The sequence below is a fragment of the Trachemys scripta genome, chromosome 18 (genome assembly GCF_013100865.1).
Source record: "Trachemys scripta elegans isolate TJP31775 chromosome 18, CAS_Tse_1.0, whole genome shotgun sequence".
NCBI lineage: Eukaryota > Metazoa > Chordata > Testudines > Emydidae > Trachemys > Trachemys scripta.
Window position 1 is genome coordinate 2979025 of NC_048315.1, and position 26000 is coordinate 3005024.

General features: G+C 45.5%; 1 protein-coding gene across 5 annotated transcripts in view; it reads left to right on the top strand.

Moving 5' to 3' along the window:
- SPECC1 (sperm antigen with calponin homology and coiled-coil domains 1) overlaps positions 1-26000 on the top strand; it is a 143526-nt gene that overhangs the window by 61201 nt on the left and 56325 nt on the right. For 2 of the 5 annotated variants that reach the window (XM_034752290.1, XM_034752291.1), the window contains 4 exons: positions 8951-10524; positions 13120-13327; positions 13992-14065; positions 15431-15609. In XM_034752290.1, coding sequence (XP_034608181.1) covers positions 8951-10524; positions 13120-13327; positions 13992-14065; positions 15431-15609 — 2035 coding nt within the window. Of the gene's footprint in view, positions 1-8950; positions 10525-13119; positions 13328-13991; positions 14066-15430; positions 15610-19770; positions 19854-23250; positions 24406-26000 lie in introns of those variants that run through there. The other 3 variants (XM_034752292.1, XM_034752296.1, XM_034752297.1) reach the window with 3 other exon arrangements.

A 26000-nucleotide genomic window follows, 5' to 3' on the forward strand; every position in this document is an offset into this window, starting at 1 on the left:
AAGGTAGTAACTATGTTGATAGGAGACGCTCTCCTGTTGATTTAGTACTGTCTACATGGGGGGGTTATGTTGGTATAACTATGTTGCTAAGGGGTGTAGATTTTTCACACCCCGTGCGACGTAGTTATGCCGGTATAGGTCTGTAGTGTAGACCTGGCCTCAGTGTTGGCTCCTTAGTTGGGAGTCAAGAAAAGGTGGAGTTGGGACCCAATATGAGCATGTAATCTTCACTGAGCTCCAGCACTGGCATCTTTGTGAATACAGAGCATGGTAATGGCTGTTGCCTATAGCTTACTATTCCCAAAAGCCTTAACTAGAACAGCAAAGGTACTATAATAATTCTTTGCACTCAAATGACATCTTTCATCCATGTATCTCAATGTGCTTTTCAAACATTAATGCACTACACTTCACAGCCTCATAGATGAGGAAACTGAAGCTGAGATGGGTGAAATTACTTACCCAATGTCACAAAGGAAACAAATGGTAGAAATAGGGAAAGAATCCAGTAGCCCTGCCTCTCAGACCCTTTTCCCTACCCCTAAACACTACCTCCCACTATCTGTTCCCACTTAAACACAATGCAATGTATTTCTGTACAGCATCTTCCATACACAGTGTCATAAAACCCTTCCTGGTCAAAGAGTTACGGGAAGGTTTGAAATTGGGGTAGAAAGCGGGTGTGTGACTCTGAAGTGAAATTGGAGCCATGCTGCTGTGTTAATTACGTTTGATTTATGCACTCTATTTTTCTTTGTGTTTGGATGGGTGACAAAATTGTGTCCTGCACAAACATGAACTTCCCTGGGAGGTCGGTGGGAGAGTGAAGTGGAAAGTTGTGCCGAGTTACGCAGATGTATGCAGAAGCTTGAAGCCACCTCATTAGTGACCAAACCACCACTTGTTCTGAAAGACATGCTTTTTGGCCAGTCAGATCTCCATGGAGACAAAGAGTGAGTGACCTTCCTGTCCTGACAGCCACTCCCTTGCACCACATCACGTGGCTGCCCGGCCTATGGCCTGGGAGAATGGCAGGATGTGTGGGAAGGATCCCTGAAGCATGGCATGTAACCCAGCCCAGAACTGCTGTGGTCACGGCCTATGCAGGAACATGTTTGCTTGTTTGTATTTTCCAAAATTAAACTCCAGCCCTGGCAACTCTTCATGTCCCAGTTAGGAAGCAAGTGAAAAAGCAGCAAGCTCCCTCTCATGCCTTCCATGGAAGGCTCTAGACCTGCCAGCTCCAGGGTTCAGGCCTTCCCCCCCCTCCTTTTCCTACTCACTGTTTGGTGACTGACTGGGTGTCCTCAGGGGAGCCACAAATAGATCAGATGAGTGAGATCACTGAGCAGTGGGCCCTGGCATTAGCCTCAGGGGTATTAGGCAGGGATTGGAAAAAGGGCAAACTTCCCAGACACACAGACAAACCAGCGCAAAGGGCAGGGGCAAATCACCCTGTTCTTGGCCTAATCTAGGGAAACTATTTTAAGGCAGAATTTGGACCCCAGCATGGACAATGAGGTGGTTTCCACAGGGGGGTCTGCAGTCCAATGAAGATAGCAGCAGAAATGGGGTGCTGTATGCTCTCAGTTGGATCTTAAAAGTGCAGGAGGGGAACTGGGAAAGGAGAAGGAAGCAGGAGCTTGCTGAGAGCCCAGGGCCTGATGGGGAATGTGAAAATGGAGGGGTAGTTTAGAGACTCTAGGGTGACCAGACAGCAAATATGAAAAATCGGGACAGGGGTGGGAGGGTAATAGGAGCCTATATAAGAAGACCCAAAAATCGAGACTATCCCTATAAAATCGGGACATCTGGTCATCCTAAGAGAATCAGAACTGTGCCTGAACCTTGAAACGTCATGCATATCTCTCTGCAGTAATGCTGAGGTAGTTTGCTTCCTGACCCATTCTGCCACAGTTAGCATTAACCATGTCTGATTGCCAGTTCTTGTGGGCTTCACTTCTAAGCCAGGCTCCTACACAAGGGGATGATTTTATGTAGTTTGTGTTCCACCATGGGCCAGTGAGTGTTGTGGCTTTTCCATTCCATATTCCAGCCCCCTTCTGCTAGGAGCAGGTGCCTGTTTGGGAGTTCATGTAATAGGTGTTGAGAGCTTAGCCCAAAAATAGAGGTGAAACGTAGTGAGGGTATGCTAGGAATTGCCATCCTGAACAGTCCTTCTAGGGAAAAACACTACAGGCTTGAAAAATGGAATTGAAATGGCTAAAGACTATCATGATAGGCCAACCGTTATCTCATTAACGTCCCACTTCACTCCTGGCAAGAGCTGAAAGGTAGAGAATGTTGATTGGCAGATTACTGGGAGCTAGAGAACTGACCTCCAGGCTGGGAGCCAGGAACTCCTGGGTTCTAATCCTGACTGACTCATTGTGTGACTTTGGGCAAGACACATCATCTCTCTGGGCCGCTAGCAATTAACCGCTCTGAAGAGCTGAGCTGAGGGGCTTGTTAAAACACTTTGAAGAGGGAACCTACTATATAAATGCTTGGGGTTATTACTGAGTAGGTGAAAGCACTAGGAATAGCGCTGCAGGCACTGAAAATCTTGGAGGGGGTTTCCCTGCGTGCTGTGAGGTGTAGGGTGAGGTCAGTTACCTTCTAAATATCCACCTTTTCCCAAACATGTATCTGCCATTTGGAGAGGGTGCAGGGATGACCCCAGCCCATTGTAGGGAGGGTGGGCAGTGAGAGGGGTGGCTGGGCAGATGTGCACAGAGAGAAACCCTGGCCGGCCGGGTAAGGCAGTGAGATGGTGACCAAGTGGCTAAGGAGCAAGGAGGGCAACCTTGGCTAAGCATGCAGGGTAGTTAGAGGGTGAGGCTGGGCAGATGGGGTGCAAAGGTGGGCAATACTAATGGGCTGGACGAGATGGAGATCTTAGGTGCCAGGAGGGTAATCTCAGCAAGACTGGTGGGAGGGGGATACTTGACAATCCTCATTAATGGCTCTTCCAAAAAAAAAAAAAAAAATCTGTTCCTGGAGATTGTTTTTTGTACTGTTCTGAACTGAGCAGCTCATTATCTTTCTCCTGTTCCTCTGACTAGAACAGGCAGCCCCTGGGAGTTGCAGTCCTTTAGGAGTCCACCACTCAGAACAGCAGCATTAATCCACGTTAGGTGGGATTCTGGGGCCTGGGGAAGAAGAGAGAACTAGAGCTGTGCTACTGGGTTCTTCAGCACAATGTTTAAAGCACTTGGGGTGCTCAGCTAATCAGGTCACCCGCCTGGCTGAACATTTCTAGCCCATCACTCTGCATGGAGGGAGCCTCAGGCTGTGGGACTGACTGTTCCATTTGTAACCATTGGACTGCTCCATCTGAAGGTCACCCTGAGGGGGAGAAATTAGTTGCGATGAGATAAACTTTATTTTGTGCTCCACACTTCAGTGCTTTGTAATCAACACATGATGCTCTTGAGCACCCCAAGGTGTCTCCTTTGTGACAGAAACCCTTGTTTTTGCAATATTATGAACAGTTTCTGAGACCCCTTATAATGGAGAGCATCGGGCACATTTGTAACAGCAGGAACAGGCAGTCAGGATTGTAATGGTATTTGAGAGATGGCCATTGCATTGTGATTTATTAGAGAACAAGTCCGCAGCCCGTGGAGCCTTACAACTCCGTGGGACAGGTCGAGTAAAATTCAAAGTCCATGCCGCTTGGCACAGTGGTGAAGTGCTGGTTGCATTTGTTAGAGGTCCTTCGTTTTGATACTTGCATGTCTCTTTTCCATTACTCATGTCCAAGTCCAGTCATCATCTGATAGGCATGAAAGGCAGACTGGCCCAGCTAGCAGAGCTGCCACTTTGTTCCTGAGACGTTAGAGGTGTTTCTTCACGCCATGAAGTTGCATCAGTGTGTGACAGCATTGCTTCATCCCATTGTGACACAAGGTCACCATGTATTGACCTGATGACAAGGTCACATCACTGACTTTGAGTGGTCCAAACCAGTGCAGGCTCTAAATTATCTGGGAGCCAGGCTTGTAGGACACTGGCCAGACCCATGGATATCAGACAGACTTACAACTTCAGCTACTGGATGGCTAAGAAATTATCCTTCTGAGCTTCATCTTGAATACTAATGCAAAGTCCACCTGCTGGCATCGTAACAGTGACGATGTCTGAAGACTTGGTGGGTAATCTTTCTGCCAGCAAGCAGTATTGCCTTTTCCATTTCTATTTCACTGTGTCTCACATGTCCTGAGATGGAGAGATGACTCTGCTGCCTTGGTCAGATTTGCACAAAGCCTGCAAAGAGTGGGTTGCTTGATATCTGCTTTGCACTGAAAGAATCTGAACACCCTGCCCTGCCCAAATCTCTCTGGTTAGAAAGTGGCTGTGGGATCCCCCATGTTCAGTAACAGTCCAGGAGAGTACATTCCTGGGCTGTGCCCAGCACATCTGTTTTCATGTGTAATGCATATTTTACCTCTGAAATCTGTGGTATGATTTATAGTTTGCTTGGCTGTATGTGGTATGCACGCAGCAGGCATCTATCTACGTGGTGCATAGGGTATGTCTATACTGTCCCACTGAGTGTGCAAGATTCAGCTAAGGTTCAGATGAGGCCTTTCGCTCACTATGGGCAGCTGTGTCCCCCAGGTGTGATCTGAAGGGCGTCTCTACCCCTCTCAGCCACAAAGAACTGTACTTAGCTTTCCACAGCTGGAAGTGACACTTATATCATGTCACAGACCATTTGATTCCCCCCACATTCCAGTCTTGGGTGTTGGTGCATAGAAACCAAGGGCCTTGTTCTTCTCCTGCGCTCGATGGGCATGCAGTTCAGAAATGCCAGCTCTTGGCAAGTGGGGTCCTTGGGTTACATAATGGGAACCTCCCATGGTTTAAGCAATGGGCCCGTACTCCCGTAATGTGATGTGTAAAATGAGTTCTAATATCCAGCATTCCACCGGTGGCCCTTTGAATTGGAAAGGAAAAAACCTAGTCTCTGCTTGCATTGTGCTTTCCACCGGGGAGCTGAGAGCCGCCGTGGCATGCTGGCTTCTCTAGCTGTAGATGACTAAATGTAGCCTGGCTGTGTGGGCTGCCTGCAGTCCAGCCAGAATATTCCTGCTATCTCTTCCCATAAACACTGCAGCCTTTGTCTTCTGCCTTATCGTGCCTTTAACATAACACAGAGCTGTTACTGTGCTCTCTCTGGAGCAAAGTCCCCTCTCTGTTTTAGGGGGTCTTTGCTTCAACCCTCTCATTGTCCCCCCCGTATTTATTGTGCTGGCTGCAGGGCATTTATATCGGAGAAAGGAGGAGATGCCCCCATTTGTGAAGGTTTTATAAATGTATTGCATTCTCCAAAGAGCTGCTGAGCAAACAGTGTGTGGTTGTCATTAACTCTTCGGTGCCATGCAGGGCTAAAATGCAAGAGCCACCCTGGGGCTTTCTCAGTGTGTGGAAAATTGTTTTGAGAGAATTTGGAATTTGCCTGCGGTGTAATGCAGCAGCCATGCAATCCTGCAATATGACCGCTTCTGATCCAAGCGCTGAATTCTAGGGTTTGCTCTCCCTTTGGTGTTCTCTGCCCTTAGAATTCATAAGAGCTTTGTTTGTGTCCCTGGAGAAAAGCTTCCAAATTCTGTAAAATGTAATTGATTCTAGCCCTCACTCAGGGACAGATCCTGGAACTCCCCTCTGCTGCAAGCACCTGGCTCACTGTGACCCTGTTGTGTGGCTGTATTCAACGTTTTCCTTCTACATCTCTTAAATGATATCAAAACCATAAGACCCATGTCCTCTGTGGAATAGCACTTTTCTGTTGTGGAGTATGTGTCATACAAGGCCAGGTAGCTTGAGGAGTCAGGAATTCCATGAATTCTAATCCCAGGTCTGCTACTGACTTCCTTTTTCTCCTTAGGCAAGTCACTTAACCCCTCTGTCTCCATTTCTCTACCTATAAAATAGGAGTAATAGTTTCCTTGTGTCATGCCACCTGTGCCAGCCTTAAACCGCTTCTTTTCCTTTCATCATTCCCTTGATAACCCTTCCATGGCTTTGAGCACCCATGATGTTTCTCTCCGGCACCCGCGGATTCTGTGTTCCAAAGTGTAGTTAAGACTGAGAGCTGTGACTAACAGCCCATTAGGAGGACTGTTACAATAGTCCTCCTAATGGGCTGTTACAAAGTTAGATGGAATAAATGGGCCAAAGGTGTTAACATAATCCAATCACTATCCAACATTAAACAGTGTTAAACAAGGTCCGGGGCATGATATAGAGACCTTATCAATATCATGTCAAACACACCATTAAAAATCATTTTAACCTTTTATTAAAGATAAAGAAAAGAAGGAAAAACAGTTAAAACATTTGAAATGTAAAGTATTAAGTAAGGCTTTCATTTTGACAACATCCCTTTAGCTGGAGTTTTAGAAGGAAAAACTCCTGTGTTTGACAGTTTCTTAGATGGTAATAACTATCCTTTGTGGAAAAGAGAAGAAGATGGTTGAGTAGAGTTGTCACCCGTTCTGGTTTTGGCTTCTGAGTTCAGGTACCATTTAGGGTTGCCATGTACCCAGTTTTCTACCAGAAAGTCCAGTCAAAGAAGGAACCCGGCAATGTCCGGTCAGATAAAAGCCAAGTTACCACGGGGTGGGAGGAGGCGCTGGGTCATCAGCCCGTGCCAGCCCCTGCTCAGCTGGAGCCAGCTCCTACCTGAAGGCAGGCTCCTTGTTAGGCTGCAGCAGCTCCTGTCCCAGACCGAGAGCAGAGGGAGCCCCACGTGGGGTGGTGTTGAGGTGGAGACAATCCAGGGAGCAATGGGGGAGGGTGGGGCTTGGGAAGAGATGGGGGCGGGACCTTGGGGGAAGAGGCAGAGAAGGTGCACGGACTTTGGGGAAGAGGTGGGGCAGGGCCTCAGGGGTCCAGTTACCAGCAATTAGAAAGGTGGCAACCCTGTGGTTGAAATGAGCTGGAGCTGCTGCTGTTGATGTTTTTGTTAAAGTTCAATCCTGTTTCATCCTAGTTTGGTGTTTGGGATTCATCTGGAGCCAGCAGTGTCATTTGGGTTCATTTGTTTCTGGCCTGTTCTGGTCAGGACACCTCTTAGGATTAAGGTGATGAAGGCCTGGGGTCCCAGGATCAGTGAGGATGGCAGCCATGAAGTGAAGTTTATTCCAGTAGCATTTGTCTGTTCTGTTCTTTCTTTCATCCTTTTCGCACAGAATCTCTCCTTTAAGGACCAAAAAAAGAAGTGATGGGTGAAATAGCCCATCCCCTCATTATTTTGTCCACCAATTAGGCCCAATATCTAACATACCAGTTTTGGCTCTTTAGCTTCCTGCTCCATATCTTTTAACAAGCATAATTTAAACACAGTCCTTGAATTATATTAACTTGGCCTTTTTGTTTAGACTAACTCAGTTATTCTGTCTCCCTTTTGTACCTTTTCCCATCAACATTTGTCTTTATAGCTCATGGTAACATCTTACAAACTTTTACACAGCTTTTACGGTGAAACTCACAATTCAGGTAAATTTGTAGGCCCAATTGTCATAACAGACCCTGGGTTGCCTCCATAGCCAGAGCTCCCTTTCCTGACCTAACTACAGAGATCTGGTCTCAGTAACTTCACCACTTCCAGAATTTTTGTGGAATTTCACCGATTCCATTTTAAATATCGTGAATTTGTAAGCCGGTAAAACTTTGTCATTAGACTGGAAATGAAGATTTCAGCATCAGCTTCTTTCCTGTCTCCTTGTCATCCATCCCATTGGCTGGTAGGGCTTTTAAAATGCTAAATAGTTCTAGGTGAATTCGCCATATTGTTTTCTGTGTTTCTGAGAACCTGCAGAAACAGAATTTTCTTTGTGTTTAGGTTTCTAGTGGTGAGAATTTCTCTGCTCCAGAGGCCCCATTTAACTAACTCTACATGAGAATTTAAACCCCTTTTCAGTGCACATTGACTAGATCTCAGGTCAGGATGTTATTCAACAAGCACAAGACAACCATAGCTATGCAAGAGTATAATTGGAATAATGTGGTTTTAAGAGCTGTTACCTCATGAAGCACCACCAAAGATGGAGAGAACTTATATCTATTATTGGAAAGCTGGCAATCCCAGCTTTCCAGTGAAGGTATGCAATTAATTTCTATCATAAGTGGTTCACAAAAAAATACCTTGAAATAATTGCTCATTCACACCAGGAAAAAATACAAGCCATCTACCAAACAGATCAAGATGCTTTCAGCATCATAAGCGCTCTGTGCCATCTGCCTTTTTTATGAGTTCTGAGTGGATTATTGCTGCATTAAAGATGCTGAGAGTTGGTGCTAATCAGCTGGGCTCAAGGTCCAAGAGTAACACAAGTTCTACCTTGCAAACGGATTCTCATTTATTTCTTCTAATAGAACCCTATCCTTGGCCCATTAGCCATCTCAATCTGCTCATCTTTGGTTAATTTTCCTTCTCATTAAAACTATTCCTTATAAACTGATTAAAATGTAAATATAGAAATTTCACGTGTGCTGGTAATACCTGGTTTTACAACCAAAGTCAGAAACTCGTCCCAGGTTAGTGGGGGTTTTCTTCTAGAAACTGACTGTCAATTTTTAATTAAGCATTTCAATACAGTTACTATAATATAATTAAAATAGTTAAGGACTCAATTGTTTTCTCTCAGTCAATTAACATAATGGTATTTGGCATTGCACTTTAAAAATATATTGAAGCAGCTACAGATTATGCTGCCTAGTGGGAAGAAGTTGGGCAGACTGCTCCTTTCCTGAGGAGGAGGGAATGTGAAATTAATAAAGTTTTCGTGATGAAGAAATCCACACCCTCAGCCATGACCAAAGCTGTTCAGACATCCAGGTGTTTTCCCATGGCAGCTATAGGCCATAACTTTGTGGTCACATGACTTGTTTCACATAAGAAATTACTGAATTTGTCTCATCTCTTCTCTCTGTCTTCAAGGAATTGTTTCATCAGCGAAGCGCACAGGGATTCCGGCTCCTCGGGAAATTTCATCAACTGTCTCCAGAGAGAGAGCTGTGTTGCGTGGTCCAGCCAACACCAGGAAAACTCAGCCCAGCCCAACTTCTTCTGGCACACCCACGCCTACCAAGCACCTGCGTCCTTCTGCCAAGTCCAAGCAAGAGAATGAAACTGGGGACAAGGCAGTTCTGGAGTCCCAGGTTAAGGAACTCTTGGCAGAAGCAAAGACGAAAGACACTGAAATCACCAAGCTCCGGAGTGAGCTGAAGAAATGCAAAGACAAAGGGTCAGTTAACTCTGAAGGGATTGGTGCTTCAGACCAAAACTTAGAAACCTTACCATTGTCACCTGGTGACATTGACCCATTAATACAGACTCTTCAGGAAAAGAACAGGACTTTTCAAAAAGAGCTTGCTAGCCTGGTGGAAGAAAACCGGGTTTTGAAGGAGAAACTGATTTATCTAGAGCACTCCCCTCTCTCGGACACAACAACAAGCAGTGGGGGTGACAGCAGCTTCACAACCCCAGTCACTCAAGAATCAAGTTTTGGAAGCCCAACAAAAAATCTATTGAGAGGTGAACCGGATGAGCCCAGACAGCGTGTGAATGGAGAAGCAGTGCGAAAGTCAGGTTCTTCTAGCAGTGATGTGACTAAAGCCTCCTTGTCACCCGATGCATCTGATTTTGAACATATAGCAGATGTACCTTCTAGGCCAACCTCCTCCAATAGCAACCCCTTCAAGGGTTCCAGATGCTCCACCACAGGGAGTTCTCCGAACAACATTAGTGACCTTTCTGTGGCCTCCCTGACGGAGAAGATACAAAAAATGGAAGAAAACCACCACAGCACAGCAGAAGAGCTTCAAGCCACTTTGCAGGAGCTGTCAGACCAGCAGCAAATGGTGCAGGAGCTGACAGCAGAAAATGAGAAGCTAGTGGAAGAGAAGGCTCTGCTGGAGACCTCCTTTCATCAGCACAAAGAGAGAGCAGAACAGCTTAGTCAGGAAAAAGAAAAGCTGATGACTCTCCTACAAGAGCGATCCAAGAATGAAGAAACCAAAGTTCAGGAGGGGAAAATCCTTGAACTGGAGCAGAAATGCACAGAATTGCTTGAGAAAGCACAGTTTGAAAGAGAAAAGCTGCTCAATATCCAGCAACAATTATCCAGCAGCCTACGGAGCTTAGAAAGGGAGCACCAAGATGCTCAGGAAGTGATCAAGGGCCTGAGATCGGAAAATGAGACGTTGAGTGGGCTTTTAGAAATGGAACGACAGAACAACAGCATGGTGGCAAAGTCTCTAGAGGACTGTAAAGTTGCCTTAGAAGGCCTGAAGATTGAAAATGGATCTCTCAAAACTCAGTTGGACAGTGAGAAACAAAAAGCTGCAGAGATCAATGCAATGGGATGTACCACTGACAACTCTGGGGTGCAAGAGATGTTGAAAGTGGCCCATGCAGAGAAGGATCAGTTAGAACTGGCTTGTACAGAGCTCAAACAAGAGCTGCTGAAGGCAAACAGTGAAGTGAAACATGTCCAGGGTCTACTGGCCAAGGTAAGACACAAATAGATTCACATTCAATGTCACCATATGCCCGCCCTCCCCATCAACCAATACAGTGGATTCTTCATGTGACAAAGACCAGTAATGAAGTAGAGCTGAGTTCATAGTGAATAATCTAATCCGTTCATTTTTTCCTTTGACAAACGTGCAGGTAATGTAGGAATTTTTGCAAATTTATTCACTCAGAATTATTTGCGGACTAATTCCTGGTCTCTAGATCATTTATGAGCAGTTCACTGTGAGTACTCAAGATCTGAAATTTGAGTTACACTAGTTAGTTTTTGATTGGATTCATAGGTTACATGATATTGGGTCTATTTCCTGATTGAGCAAGCATAAATTCCTAGTATCAGGTTAGTGTACTCAAAGAGAACTACATTACTGATGGTTAGTGAACAGCAAATTTTAAAGTCAGGCTGAATCATGGAACCAGTTGGTTTACCAAGTAGTGAATCAAATGACTGATCCTACCAGTGATACTGACATGAGAACAAAGGGTCTGATCTTGCATCCATTAAAGTCAATAGCTTCAAGTCAGTTGACTCAAAATGATGCAGGATCAAGCCCCAAATGAGATTTTATAAAAACATGAATATGATAATATTGGATCATCCTACTGAATTCAGATACGAAGTATCCGCTAGCACATTAGCAATTGTATATGCTTTTGTCTCAAACGGAGTGTAATCTGTTTGAGGACTAAATCCTGCCTGGTAGAGAAATTGACTTGATGGTCTGATTGGTCATTTCCATTTTTAATTAGTATGGTCCTATTCGTGGAAGGTCTTTGTTTGACTTTTACTGATGTGCTTTCATCCAAGACAGTAGGTCTCCTCTGCCTTTCAGGGTGCTTGGGTGGTTGATAGATGAGGTAAAGGAATTTCAAGGGAAGAATAATGTAGTGGTCCTGAATAGTATCTGGCAACATAGCAGTGGTGTAGTTAGCACCTTGCCTTGCGGGAATTAACATATAGCCTGCTGATGTGAGTCCATGAGTCCACTAACATGGGGCAAGGATCCCAAGTTGTCTCTATATGACAATAGGTGGAGACAGAAAAGTCCTGTTAGATAACTGAGTCCATCCCGCTGCAGGGCAGAAAATAATGTCCTTGGCACTGCCCATCTCTTCTTCCCTCTCCCCCCACCCCCCAAGTCATATATGTTGTTAAACTGTTGTAAAGCTGACCCTAACTGACGTTATTAGTGCACTGTTTGGGATTCCAGACCAATTCTTTAAATGCCATGTCACGTGTGATGTTTTACAAAACTGAAATCAAGCGCTGTGTGTTGGAGTATTGAATGGCTACAGAAACAATTTGTTTTAGAGCAGTTTTCCCTCTCCTAGTTCTGTAGTTTATCGCTTCTTCCCTTTACCCTCAGTCCCCTGCAATTCTAAATCATTACTAATTCCATTTTCCATCTGAGCCCAGTTATTCAGAGTGTAGCTGCACTGTTGGGTGTCACAGAGCAAGTGTAACTATAATGCATGCCTCTGATTAATGTCCACCACTGCAGAGAGAGCTCCAGTGTCTGCCATGGTTCCTGGCCAGGGGAGGGGATTGTGGGGAAGAACTGCGGAACTGACTAGTTGGAGAGGAAGTGAGCATTGCCAAAAAGCACCTCTATAGTTTGAGTGATTTAGGAAATCCAGATGTCCTTTCAGCTGGAGTAGGTGACCACAGCAAATTAAATACAGTAGGGGAGACTCCCTAATGCTTTGGCGTGTTCACTGGGGCTATGCTTTATGAAGAATAAATGAAAAACTGCTGGATGCTCCGACTCTGCACTAAATTTGTATTGCTTTTTTTTATTGCTTGATTTTTAAACCACAAATTTCCTCCTTTTTACTCTTCCCTTCCATTGAATTAGGTTGTTTTGTCATTTGTGACACCCAGACAAGACCACAGGCCTCTCTTCGGCTTCCCTGTAGCCAAGCTCTGTCCACAGAACTGGCAGCATGTGCCTCAGTTTTCCAGAACCCTGTTTCCTACTCTGAGAGGCTCGCAGTTCCCTTGTCCTTGGAAGCACTGCTGTTGATATCTGTGCCTAAACTGACCAGCTGAACTGCAGTGTATTCTCACCTTTAGTAATTCCTGACACAGTATGTCTGGGAAGTGCACTTACCCTGGAGCAGCCAGCTCTACCACGTACATCCTGGCAATCCACTGCAAATGCCATAAAGAGGCAGCAGTGAAATGGTTAATGTAGACAAACGGGTCTGCTTCTAGGCCTCACGCAACTCTGTCACTTTCCTAATGTGCCATTGTAATGGACTGGCTAGGGGCTTTGAACTTTCAAGAGGAGGCCTTGCGCTATACCTTGGCTGCAGTGATTGATTTAGAATTGTAATTTCTCTCCCATCTAGCAGACTTAATTTCCTCTCCTGCCCCTTCCTACTATTACCTTTCTGCTGTGAAAAGAGTGTTAACAAAGCACAGCTCATGCACAGTTCCTTGAGCTCACTGTCAGGTGCGTTGGAACTCCTGAGTTGTGCAGTGCCTAGAACGTTCAATGGGTCTGTCTTATTGTCAGTGAGCTCAGTTAAGAAGCGAGGGCAGACTTCCAGCTTTCTTTCCTTCCTTCCAGGTGGAGAAGGAATGTAGTCAGCTGAAGGAGCTGTATGACCGACAGGCTGAACAGCTGAGCAGAACCAGCCTGAAGCTGCAGGAGAAAACTTCTGAGAATGAGTCTGAGATCAGAAACCTGAAGGAGACCATCTTTGAGCTGGAGGACCAGGTGGAGCAGCAACGTGCTATCAAACTGCACAACAACCAGCTCATCAGTGACCTGGAGAGTAGGTGGAGCAGGCCCAGAGCCAAGGCTGAGGCACAGCCTGCAGTAGTGCAGGGAAGGGAGGGTGTCTGGAGAAATTCCCCCTTCGATCAGTCTCAGCAATGTAGACTGCAGTCTGCACAGGACAGGGACTTGTGTGTGTGTTGTGTGTAAAGCACTACACGTACGCATGGCGCTGTAGAAATAATAGTAATGAAAATCTCCAAACTCTCTATCCTACAGCTGAATGGGATATTGCCCATATCCAGATGTTGGCTTTTAAACTGGGTTTATTGTCTGTCTTCGTAAAATATTTCAATATCTGGTGATATGGGCTATATAAGAGCTAGGTGGCGGTGGTGGTGGTGTTATGGGAATGGAAAAGTGCCACCTGCTGGCATGAGTTGCACATTTCACTTTCTAAACTTTTTATCTAGAGTTGGGAACCCCAATGAATATGTAATGTGTATACAGTCCTATAAGCTTCCATATCTGGGACAAAGCCCAGAACATGGTTATTCAATGTAAGGCTGTTTCTGACTGTTAAATCCACTGTCTCCTAGAGAAGAGTTTGGTTCAGTAATGGCTTTTACCATGGGTATCATCAAGGACGCTGCTTCCCTCTCCCTCACCCTTCCCACTCCCATCACGTCTCTAATAGTTTTCCCCATCTTGACTATTTGCAGGTAACGTGATGAAGCTCGAAGAGCACAAGCTGAATCTGGAGAGGCAGCTGAAGGGTCTGACTAAGCAGATAAAGGTGATAATCAGATTCCTCAGCATGGTGAAGGCAGCAGTTGAGTTTTCATCTGAATGCTGGTTTTGAGCCAGGCACCACCTTTCATTTCAGAAGACTCATCTCCTGGCTATCAAAATATCTTTTTAAAAAAAAAAAAAAAGGCCTCCCCTACTTCCCCCATTCACTCTCAGCGGAGTTTGACTTTCTCTATGTCTGAGAGGGAAAGCACAATCCAGGCTGATCTGATAGCAGTGTCGCTGCTTGGCTGGGCAGCACCTGGCAATACATTTATTGTTTAGAGGCATCAGTCTCTTTTCAGATCCCATAAGCCTCTGCCAGACCAGGATTAATAAGCCCAAGTCTATATCTGATGCAGGCCTCTATGTCTACGTGAAGCAACATTTAACAGGCCCAGAAGATCTGCCTATTACATTAGCATCTAAGAAACACACATTCTACAAGCAAGTAATAACCCTTGGCACCTAGGTAGCACATTACATTTCAAAGCTATGTACAAATATTAACTAACTAATATACAGAGAAAAGTTTTTAAATAACTGTGCTACTGACCATCCCAACAGGCAAAGCCCATTTGCTGCTGCTGATAGAACAAGCTTGCTAAAGTTCTGTTACTGACCTAAAGAAGATGTGTTTCTGTCCAAGTGTCTGTGTTCCATATAAAAAACCATCCCAGGCCATCAGTCCACATGCAGATGTCCTACTGACATCACTAGGACATTTATGTGAAGATATGGCCCTTTGGCTCCAGCTGTGATTTCCAGAGTAAATATATGCACAAACCAAAAATGCTGGAACTGCCAACTCCACCTGATACCTGAATATCAGAGCACATCCTTTCTGCTTTATTCAATTCCTTTCTCCCCAAAGAAGGGGAAGCAGGTGTGGCAGTCAATGAGGGAGCTGAGGAATAGGCCGAGTCTCCTGTAATTTGCAGTGGTTTAGTCCAGGTCTCCAGGACACTTGTGCTTCTTTTTCCATGATCTTCCCCTGCTTTGGGATGGCCAGGGCTGTATAGCTGATGATGGGACATGAAGCAGAAAGGAGCTCCTCTTTCCACAGCAATGTGTGTCCTCCAGTGCTATCGCAACCCTAAGATTGTTAGAAAGTGGATAATGGTAATAAGTACTCTGCTTACTTTTTCAGATGGAAAAGGTAACACAAATTAGTGTCAATTCTTTTTTTGGCAATCCTGTCATTACCAAATGGCACACATCTGTTGTGACCTCAGTATCGTCATGAAACTCTGACACGCCACAAAAGTGATCAGTGATCACCGAGAAAGAGATTTGCAATGTGTGATGTGCCCATTTCTAGTAGGGACATTCCCCACAGTGCTCAGCCCATATTTGTACTTGCCCTTTCTAGGAAGATGCAGAGGAGTGGAGGCGTTTTCAAGCTGACCTACAGACTGCAGTGGTGGTGGCCAACGATATCAAGTGTGAGGCTCAGCAGGAGCTGCGGGTGGTGAAGAGGAAGCTCCAGGAGGAAGAGGAGAAAAGTGCCAAGCTGCAGAAGGAGCTGGAGGAACTGCAGGGCAGCAGCAGGTCAGTCGCTTACAAGGGCCGGGTCCTTGTCTCTATGGCAGCTAATGTGCATGCAGACGCTGCTTTGCCTCTAACTTTGCATTGACCCAGATGTGTATGTTGTCTGTTTTTAATCCCTCTGGCAGGTTTTGTCTTCTTTTAAGTTGTCTCTGGTTTTGTCTTTCTTAGGTGCTCTCCAGTTCCCCCAACTGGGCCATGAGTTTAGGCTTTGTAAGGGTTACCTAATGACTAGATGCCCTAAGGTTTTCAGCTGTTTGTGTGAGTGACAATGATCTTTATACACAGAGGAATATGATTAAATAAGAGTGGTCACCAGTATTTATCCTGCAGCTTTGTCCTTTGGACTCTGTTGTGCAATGTATTATTGCCTCCATAACTGACTGCACAGTTGGGTTAAGCCCCTTGCTGTTTTGCAATGACGCTAGGATGGCTGAACATACCTCATGGGACAAGCTGAAAATTAGCTGCCTATTTTGAGATGAAAACCTGGGTTGCACTATTGTAGGCAAAAATAGGGACTTGCTGGACCTTTGCGTTCCGCAAGTCCAGTACATGCTGACTGAATGGTTGATGAGAATATTGGGAAATCCTCACCCTAGGCAGCAAGCCCTTGATGGGGATCCCCTCTTCTGCCCCCCCAGTTTTGAGCATAGTAGAATGATCTGAGTCTGATCCCTCTGCGAAAGTTAACATTTCACCCAGAAGTAATTTTACGTTCTGAGAACATTTAGGGTACGGTTGGGATAGTCTCATGGACTTCAGTGTTGCTAGATTCAAGTTAGTCCTTCACCCCCACCCTTGGATTATCACATGCACTTTAAAATAATCAAGAGATATGCCACGTGTTCTGTGAGCAGTATACACTGTGCTCACTTTCGAGGAGGCAACCACTTTGCATGTAAGGGCAGGTGCGAGTTACTAAGCAGTAGGAGTTGGAAGCAGCTTAGGGCCTTGTTATCAGGGTTTTCATGCAGTGCAAGGTATTTTGTGAAGCATCTTTCATTCCAAAAAGTTTTATAGTGCTTAGTAGTACAACTACAGAACGGAATTGAAGGACCGTTGGAAATGAAGAGATGTAGGAAAGAGGGCTGAGATTTAAAAAGAGGGCAGTACCACAGATTCAGAGCTGCAGAGGTTATATCTGTACAGAGGCAATGAAAAGAGAGCTGCACAGCTAAGGGAGGTAGGGAAGGAAGTCACTTACCAAAAACGTCCCAGGTTTGCCCTGCTTCCCTACACTCCCACTGAATCTCTCTCCCCGAATAAGGAAACTGAATGTGGCAGCCATTGGAATACAATGAGTTCTGCCAGTTCTTTCAGGGGTAATGCAGTGAAGCTTGTACTGCTCATATTGTCTCGATATTTACCATACAATAGCTTCCGAAGTAGCCATTGCACAGAGGGGATGGGGTGGGAGCGGCGAGGGATCAGGGAAGGCTTTGTGGGGGAGGGTGAATCACAATTCCTGCCTTAAATAGGCAGAAACGTTTTTTAAAAGAACGTGTTTAAGATCCAAGTTCAGTAATAGGGTCCCTGATAAGTGTGGAATGAAAAGCTACCAGCAAATACATTTTTAAAACAAAAGGAAGACAATCAAATGATCAGCCAAGACTCTCATTCTGTGCTCTGTGTTTCCATTGCTAGTGTTGATGGCATCACAGATGCTGAGAGCAGGATGAGGAGCACAGCTCCCAGTTAAAGCTGGGTGAACAACTGAGGTTTTAGTTCTCTGGAAGTTCCGAACAATGAAACAAAACATAAAACCAAAAACCAAAACAGAAAATTGAAAAGTCGATCTCAACCAAAATTGTTATCAAATGAAATGTTCCATTTCAGGCATTCTTTAAAAATAAAAGCAAAGAGGAGAAGCACTAGATTCACAGAATAGAGGAGGAAGAGAGGGGAAGGTGTTCCTTATTGCCTTTAGCTCAATGGTAAGGGCACTCCCTTGGCCTGCCGGGGCCAGGGTTCAATTCTTCCCTCTGCCTGATATGGAGCAGGCTTTGGAATTTATATCTCCCGCATTGCAAGGGAGTGTCCTAACCGCTGGACTGTAGGATATTCTGGGGAAGGTCTCTCTCAGGCCTAATCTACACTTACAATTTAGGCTGACATAGCTAAATCCCTGAGGGGTGTGAAAAACTCCACCCCCTATTGATGTAGTTATGCCAACCCTGGCCCCCCAGGGAAGATACAGCTAGGTGTCAGTGCTTCTGCAGAGCTCGCTCAGGGAGGTGGGCCTGTGCCAGTGGAAAAACCCCTTCCATCAGCATGGGCTGAGTCCACTATGGGGTTATGCCCGCAGAGCTCTGGCGCCAGAGCCATACTGCTATACTCCTTCTCGTGCTGAGGCTGTTGTACTTTAATAGTCATTGGGCCAGCGAGAATATCTCTGTACCTGGTGGTTATGGCACTCACCTGGGAGATGAGAGGCTCAAGTTCCTGCTCCCGATAACTATTGGATCATTTATACACAGTGGAACAGTTTCAACAGGAGAGACTGAGGAGACCAGTGGTTTGGGCACTCTCTCCTGCAATGCAGGAGACCCAAGTTCAGAGCCCTGCTCCACATCAGGCAGAATGAGAAATTGAACCTGGGTCTCCATATTCCAGCTGAGTGCCCTAACCACTGGGCTAAAGGTTATAAGGTGGGCACTGCCCCACCACTTCCTCCTACTCCAGCTGGTTTTGGAATGGTGTCTAAGGCCCAAAAATGAACATTTTGACCAAAACTATTTGGTGAATTCTTGTTGTATTTGCAAATAGTTTCAGATTAACTGAAACTACATTTCTTGATGAATAAACTATTTGAAAAATTCCACCAGCTTTCCTCCCTGGCCTACTTTAGACCTTAGTCCTGTTGTAACCATGAGAGTCAAGGGAGGTCATTGGAGGTACAGAGTCTTTCAGTTCCCATCTAAAGAAAGAAGTAACTTTGAATGTAAAGGTATGGCAGGAGAAGGCTTGTTGGTTTCAGAAGTAGGCTGTTATCTCCCAAGGATTTGGAATGTGGCTGCATTGTTATAGCTCTCAGGGTGAGGTGGATCAGAGCCTCAGACAAGTATGCTTCCGTTAAAACCAGATCCCTGTAATTCATACATGCAAACATTTCCAGGAGGAGAGAGTCAGACAGGCTACCATGCCTGCTGTGGGCATGATAGGAGCATCCAGCCAAGGCAGGAAAAGAAATTTGAATCTAAGCCAATTCCCCAATTACATGCTTTTAATTAAGAAGTCAATTCTGTGCTATGCTTTTTATATATATATGGTTGTTTCTGTTCGCCTGTCTGTCTGTCTAGCTTCCTTGTTGTTGTACTACTTTGGACATGGAACCTGAAATATATTCTGCAGTGGACAACATAAATTCTCTTCAAAAGGCAGGTGCCAAGCTGAGATTCTTATCCTCACTAGTGAAAGTTTCTGCATCTGTTACCCTCTAGTGTAATAGATTTGAATGGGGATCACTCAGTGTCCCAGCATAGGTCATTGTAGCCAGAACTGCAACACAGAATGGCATGTAAGAGCCAGAGAATCCATTCTAAATTGGACCCTAAAACAGCTGGCAGTGAAATTTTAAAACTTTTACTGACTCTTTATTAAACCAGTCCCTGAAGTCTGTGGGGCTACTGCTGCAAACTGGTGTTACATCCAAATTACCCTCACATTCCTTGGGCCACTGTTCATGCCCAGCAACACGTCCTCTTTTACCTGAAATTCCTGGGGTGAACTCAATATTGCTCCAGTCAAAGTCCCCAAGGGCCACTGGCCAGAACCAACACTGAATTCTATTCCATGCAGTGACTTGTAACACATGCTAGGCACTAGCAGGACCAGTCTGGAGCATGTGACACGTAAATGAGATCTATAAAATATCCCTCACGTTTACTAATACTGAGCAGCTGTGCATTAAGCAGAATGTCAGACAATCCCCCGTGAAAGTTTCCTGTCTGATTTTAAGCTCCATTGGAGAAATGCACCTTCCAAAGAGTTTGCTGCTCAAAGTTTTTTTGACAATAGCTCAGCCGTCTCTGGGGGCTCGTTGGAACCCACATTGTAAACCAAACCTCCTAAGAGATCCTGGTTGTTTTAGTATTTGCCTGTGGCTGCCTGAGTTCCTGACTCCAGCTAAGTTTGGTTTCACCTTTACGTTTTTCTAATCAGACAAAGTCATTTTTGGTTCAGGAACAGCCAAAGAACTTGCAGAAAATGCCCTGATGGGGTCATCAGAGTCCATCTGAATGAAGGTAAGAGCCTCTCAAGGGCATCTTTAACACAGAGTAACTGTCTAATTCTGTGATTAAGAATGTTGGGAGGTGGGAGGAGCTGGACAATACTAAGGCAAAGAAATGGGGTGTGGAAGGGAGAAGTTCACTTAATACCCTGGCCTGAAATAAATCTTAGTACTTGTCCTAAGAAAATACCAACTGAAACATACAAGTCATAGGTTGGGATTGGAGCCTTTTCTGACATTCTACACACAGATTAATAGTCTTGCTCAGGCATAAAACCCACAAGTTTTACAATACACTGTTGCACAACGCTCTCTCATCCACTCAGAATGTCAGTTAGTGAAGGTCTAACTTCTGTTAGCTGCTTTATAGTCAGAGATGTCAGCAATGGAAAAGACCTGCTAGATTGAATCTAGAACACTCCCAAAGGAAGCAAGTGGCTGTAGAAAGTACCTTAGTTTAGTGTGGCCCTATTGACCTCCATACACACTGACATTCCAGGCCTGGTCTGTTAATGCTGTGGCTAGCAGCAGTGTAGGGGTGAGATCTCATTCTCCTCTTCACGTTGGTGAAGTTACCCTGCCAGCCCACGTGTCCTGCTGCGTGCACAATGGGAGGATAATACCGTATGCCTCAAACCAATCCCATGAGAGAAACCTTTGGTCCAAGAGGGCTATGCTGAAGACCGAGCAGTTATTCCCACAATTAAGAGCCGCTTTCTAGAACAAAAGAGATCTAACTAAGTGACTGAAAGGAAGGTGAAAATGAGGATCCTAATCTCTCCCACTAATTTGCTTCTACCCTTCCTCCTGTAGCCATGTCTCAAGTGCCACAGCATGGCAGTGTTAAATGCACGATCTCCTGGAATTAAGCTTGTAATCTGTGTATTAAACCTAATGTCAGTGTGTATGTGCTGATGTGCTGCTCCTTTGTGCCTGTGTTTTGCAGCTGTTCTGTCTTACAGAGGTTTGCTCAGATCACTCCGCTCTCACTTCAAATGAGAGAAAGGGGAATTTTGGCTGGGGCCGGGTTGAGCTGTTTAGTATACTCAGCTGCTCTCCAAGGGTTTTGGGGCCAAAATGAGATTATATCCCAATCTTTTTGGTGTAAGAAACCTGAGGCCAGGTCCACCCTATAAACTGACATTAGTATAACTGCGTCGCTTAGGGGGCATGAAAAATCCACACCCCTGAGCGACGCAGCTATGCCAACATAACGCTCTCTCCACTGGTTCAAATATCAGGGGGTAGCCGTGTTAGTCTGTATCCGCAAAAACAACAAGGAGTCTGGTGGCACCTTAAAGACTATCAGATTTATTTGGGCATAAGCTTTCGTGGGTAAAAAACCTCACTCCCTCAGATGCATGGAGTGAAAGTTACAGATGCAGGCATTCTATAATGACACATGAAGAGACGGGAGGACCTCCCAAGTGGAGAACCAGTGTCTCCACTGGGGGTTATGTCAGTGGGAGGGCTTCTCCCGTCGACATAGCTACCGCGTCTCAAGGAGGTGGATTATCTGCACTGGCAGGAGAAGCTCTCCTGTCCTCGTAGTAGCAGCTTCACTGAAGCACTAAAGTGGCGCAGCTGCAGCGTTTTAAGCATAGCCCTGCCCAGAAACAGAAGCTCTGACTGGAACAGAGACATGGCAGTGCCTGGGCAGGTTCCCATACACAACTTGACTCAACAGCGCACATTGATTAGTAAAGGGGAAAGCCAGGGAAATTCTCACATACACACTCTTTAAAATATGTTCCCTGGCTCTAAATGTTTCATTCCTTCAGCCAGGGGGTGTTTTGCAGTATCGTTAGCTAATCATGTCCCTGTGCCGTATTTATCTTTATGTGATTCCAAGATTAAGCAGTGACTTCCCACTCATTTCCAGAATTTCACAGCTAAAGCACTGATCAATAGAAAGCAAGAGCTGTGAGCCAGACTGACCCTTCTCCCTAATGGGTATGCATCCCAGGGGATATAGAAGTTAATTCAGTTGACTCTGTATCTCTTCTAAGGGTATGTCTACACTGGCAGGTTTCTGCGCCACAAGTTATATCACTTTTATTAAAACGCTGTTGCGTGTCCACACTGTGCTCCTTGTGACCTGGAGCGCATCCACATTAGCAGCTCTTTCCACAGCAAAGACAGCAGTGCATTGTGGTAGCTATCCCACTGTGCAACTGGCCATAGGGTGCTTTGGGAAGGGTTTGCAATGCCTCAAGGGGCCGGCATAGCATCACATAATGCATTTCCCAATCCCATTGTTCCAGGGGCATCCTACTACATTGCCAGCTGCTTTTCAACTGAAAGGGGAAGGGGGGTGGGGAAGAGTGTGTGACAGGAAGTGTGTGTGTATGTGGAGGGGGGGAGAGAGACAGTGTGTTTTTTGGGGACAGTGTGTCCGCGTACTGTCTTGTAAGTTCAGACAGTGGCAGGAAGCAACTAGTCCTGAGGCAGGGGGAGCGGGAAACCCCAACATCAGCCCCTGCCTCCCTCCCTGGGCTCTCTGCACAGCAATCTCTCTCTCTCTCTCTCTCTCACACATACACAGACACCTGCCCCTGTGTTCAACAGCAAGAGCATTCCACGTTAATGGTTTGCTTTGTGTCCCAGAGCAGATCAGCACAGCACGTAAGGGCCGTCAGAAACGGTGTTTTGAAAGGGGAGGGGTGCCTGTCTCCAGGGCAGCAGAGTTCAAAACAATGAGCAGAGCGGTCACTAGAGGCATTATGGGACAGCTCCGGAGGCCAATTACAGCGCAGAAAGCAAACAAGTGTCTACACTGGCAGTAGAACGCTGGAGCCTCTGCACAAATACCCGTTAGACTCTTGTCAAGGCGTTTTTTTTTTTTTTTTACAGCTCTGCAACCGAGAAGTTTCTGCACACAAAGTGGCTTGGCAGTGTGGACACAGCTGCAGTTTGAACGCAAAAAGCTGCTTTACTGCGCAGAAACTTGCCAATGTAGACAAGCCCTAACTTTTATCAATGCCCCAAGTCAGCAATATCCCAAGTGAGCAGTGAGTGTATGTGTGTCGGTGCATAGCGGACATTACCACCTCCTCAGTTTTCTGCACCATTTATCCTGTCCCACCCCAAAGGAGCTCTTTCCTGTGGAATCTGGTCACTGCATTTTATTTTCCTGTCTACGCCAGCATCTGTACATTGAAGGAGACTGCATGAGGGGAAATGCCATAGAGTATGCGTGGTGGAGGAGCAGCCTCTTGACTGCCATATGGCAAATCAGTCTCTGCTAAGGAGGTAGATGTAAGTTTGGTCCCAAAAGCATAATCCGTGTTCTGGCTGCTCCTTTGTTTAGTGGCAGTGGGCTGGTTTGGGTAAAACACGGACAACTGCTCTTTTGAACTGTTGTATTGTTTTATATAACTCCTCTCCCATGTTTGTCTCTGTCTCCACAGGTGCCCAATCTCTGCCAGCTAGCACAATCCTGGAGGGATGCAAAGCCAGGCCTGATCTTGCCATGACAGGGACACCTCAGACAATGCCTTCAGCCTGAAAAGGGAAGTTTCAATTGGAAAAAGCACCTCAGTCCGAAGAGCCAGATGATTACTACCCTCAAAAAGTCCAGAGCACTACAAAGTCTGAATGCAATTCAAATACACCTTTCCCCATGAGCAGTAGTTTGACCCAAAGGAGCCTGGCCCTTTGATTTCAACAGGTTGCTCTCTTCTGATGCATCTTTGAGGTGGAAACAGTTTTGAATCCATTTAAACCAATTGAAAAGAAATCTAAGAAACCAAAACCCTTGGGATTGATCACAGGGATTTGGGGACTGAACCTATCCATTGACTGTAGTGAGGGATGGCTGCTTTTGCAATCATACATTTTGAAAGTTTTGTAAAAAAGAGTTGTGTGTGGGTGTAGAGAGATACAGTGGGTGAGGTAATAGCTTTTCTTAGACCAACTTCTGTTGATGGGAGAGACAAGCTTTTTAGCTACCCACAGCTCTTCTTTAGATCTGGGAAAGGTTCTTGGGGCTTGTCAACACCTGAAATGCTACAATGGCAGGAGGGGTACTCCTGTCAGTGTCGTTAATCCACTTCCTGGAAAGGCAGTAGCTAGGTTGGCTACACCAGTGGGTAGGTCACTTTACCTCTCTCACTTGGAGGTGGATTTTTCACACCCGAGTGACCATAGCTGGATTGACTTAATTTTTGAGTGTAGACCTGACCTCAGAGTGCTGCAGTTAAAGAGGAGGTGGAACAGATTGTTTAGGGTAAGGTGTTAACACATGTTTTTGAAAAGACCATTCAAAGTGAAGTAGCCAGTTAACACCTCTGCTGTCAAAGAACAAAAAAGGAGGATAGGTGGGTTGTACTAAGCCATACATCCAGTGTCTTTATTCAGTCTGTGGTTTTTAGTGTCTAGCAAAGATATGAATTTAAGCTCTCAGGCTCATCTTTTGAAGGTGTTGTTCAGGTTTCCTTTAAGGATGAGAACTTAGAGGTCAGCTATGGAGTGATTACTTTGTGAAAAGTGTTTGCCCAGGGTGATAGTGTTTTATCATTTTGTGTGTGGGTGTGTAAGGGCTTGTCTACACTGACACCCCCCTGAGTGCAGCAAGTTTCAGCGCAGTGAAGTGCCAGTGTAGACAGTGCACCAGCGCTGGGCGCTATTCCCCTCGTGGAGGTGGGTTTTTTAGCACGCTAGGAGAGCTCTCTCCCAGCACTCTGCCGTGACTACACAAGCCACATGAAAGCACTGTAATGGCAGCGCTTTAACGTTACCAGTGAAGACGTGCCCTAAGATGTAACGTGTTATGCACACACATTATGTACTATATATAACTTTATATGCATATATATTTTCTAATGATTCTGGGTTTTGCATGTGGGTGTGAGAGCCAAGTGTAGATTACATATGAAAATTAGGTTGCTGCTTATTCAGTATAAACTGCCTGGGTGTTTGAGGTTTTTGATGCAGCATTGACAATGGCCTCACCACTAGGTGGCAGCAACTGACTCATGTGTCCAAGAAGTTTGAAAGAAGCTGTCTGCAGCGTATCCTCCTGTAGATTTCTATTCTGCCAGATCAGGTGCAGCCACATCCATGGGATAAAAATTAGCTGCTGGTCCTGGACTGCAAGCAGAGGGATCAGAAGGAAAAGCAACGGATGTTCCCCTAAAGGAAAGTCGTTCCCATCCTCTTAAACTCAGGTGAAGTATATGGTCAGGAGAATTTGCTTGTGTCCTTCCTGACAACTGAAGACACTGGGAAAGCTTTCCTGGATACCAAGGAGAAACTGAGAAGACAATCAGAGATCACTCCCTTGTGGGACTGGAGGTTCACATTTTGGTTCTATGGTCTCCACTCCTTCCTTGGTTGAGAAGACCTAGCAGGGCCATGGCCTCTGGGCAGCAGATTCTATGAATGCTAAGAGCTCTCGTGACTTTGGCATGGCCCATGCCACTGTGCCATGTTACATAGGTGTACGTGCACTTGTGTTGCCTCTCTTTATTATCTGTGCTGGCAATTGTTCAGTGTTTTTTTTATATGTTTAAAAAAATACATGGAAGTGCAAAATAAATGTGTAATTGTCCAGAAGTGTCTGCTGCCTGCTCCTGATCTCTTTTCTGTTCTGCGTATCAGCAGCTGTGTGTGCTTCTTCTTTGTCTCCCTTGCAACTGAGGAAGCGTCACAAGTCACTTTGTAACCACAATGCCAGGAACTGCAGCAAAGGAAACCCTGAGATCTCTCAGGCAGTAGAATAGTTACCCCCAACAGAGCTGCTCAGTCTGCTTTAAAAAGAAGGAACCTCGGAGTTCAGAAATGTACAAACAGTCCCACATTATTGCTGCAGCTTTCCCCAAACATATCTAGCCTGCCTAATCCCATAGTCAACATGCTAGCCACAGCAAGGTTGGCACCTTTCTGACTCGCTATTATTCATGTAATCCAGACCTGAAGAACAAAAACGGTGACCAGCTGTTGCCAGTGAGCTTTCCTCTAATGCTTCAAGTATCTCACCCTCCTGGGGAATCAAGTGAAGTGCTGTGAAACTGCTCACGTTCTAACTCCCCCACAGCTGAATAGTTCTGGCTTCCTTCTGGAGCTGCCGCACTCCAGTGGTGGTAACTGTATAACATTTCATCCCAGGTTTTCAAGCAAAGCAATAGCGGTAGGTTGCATTTTGTTCAAATTCCCTCCT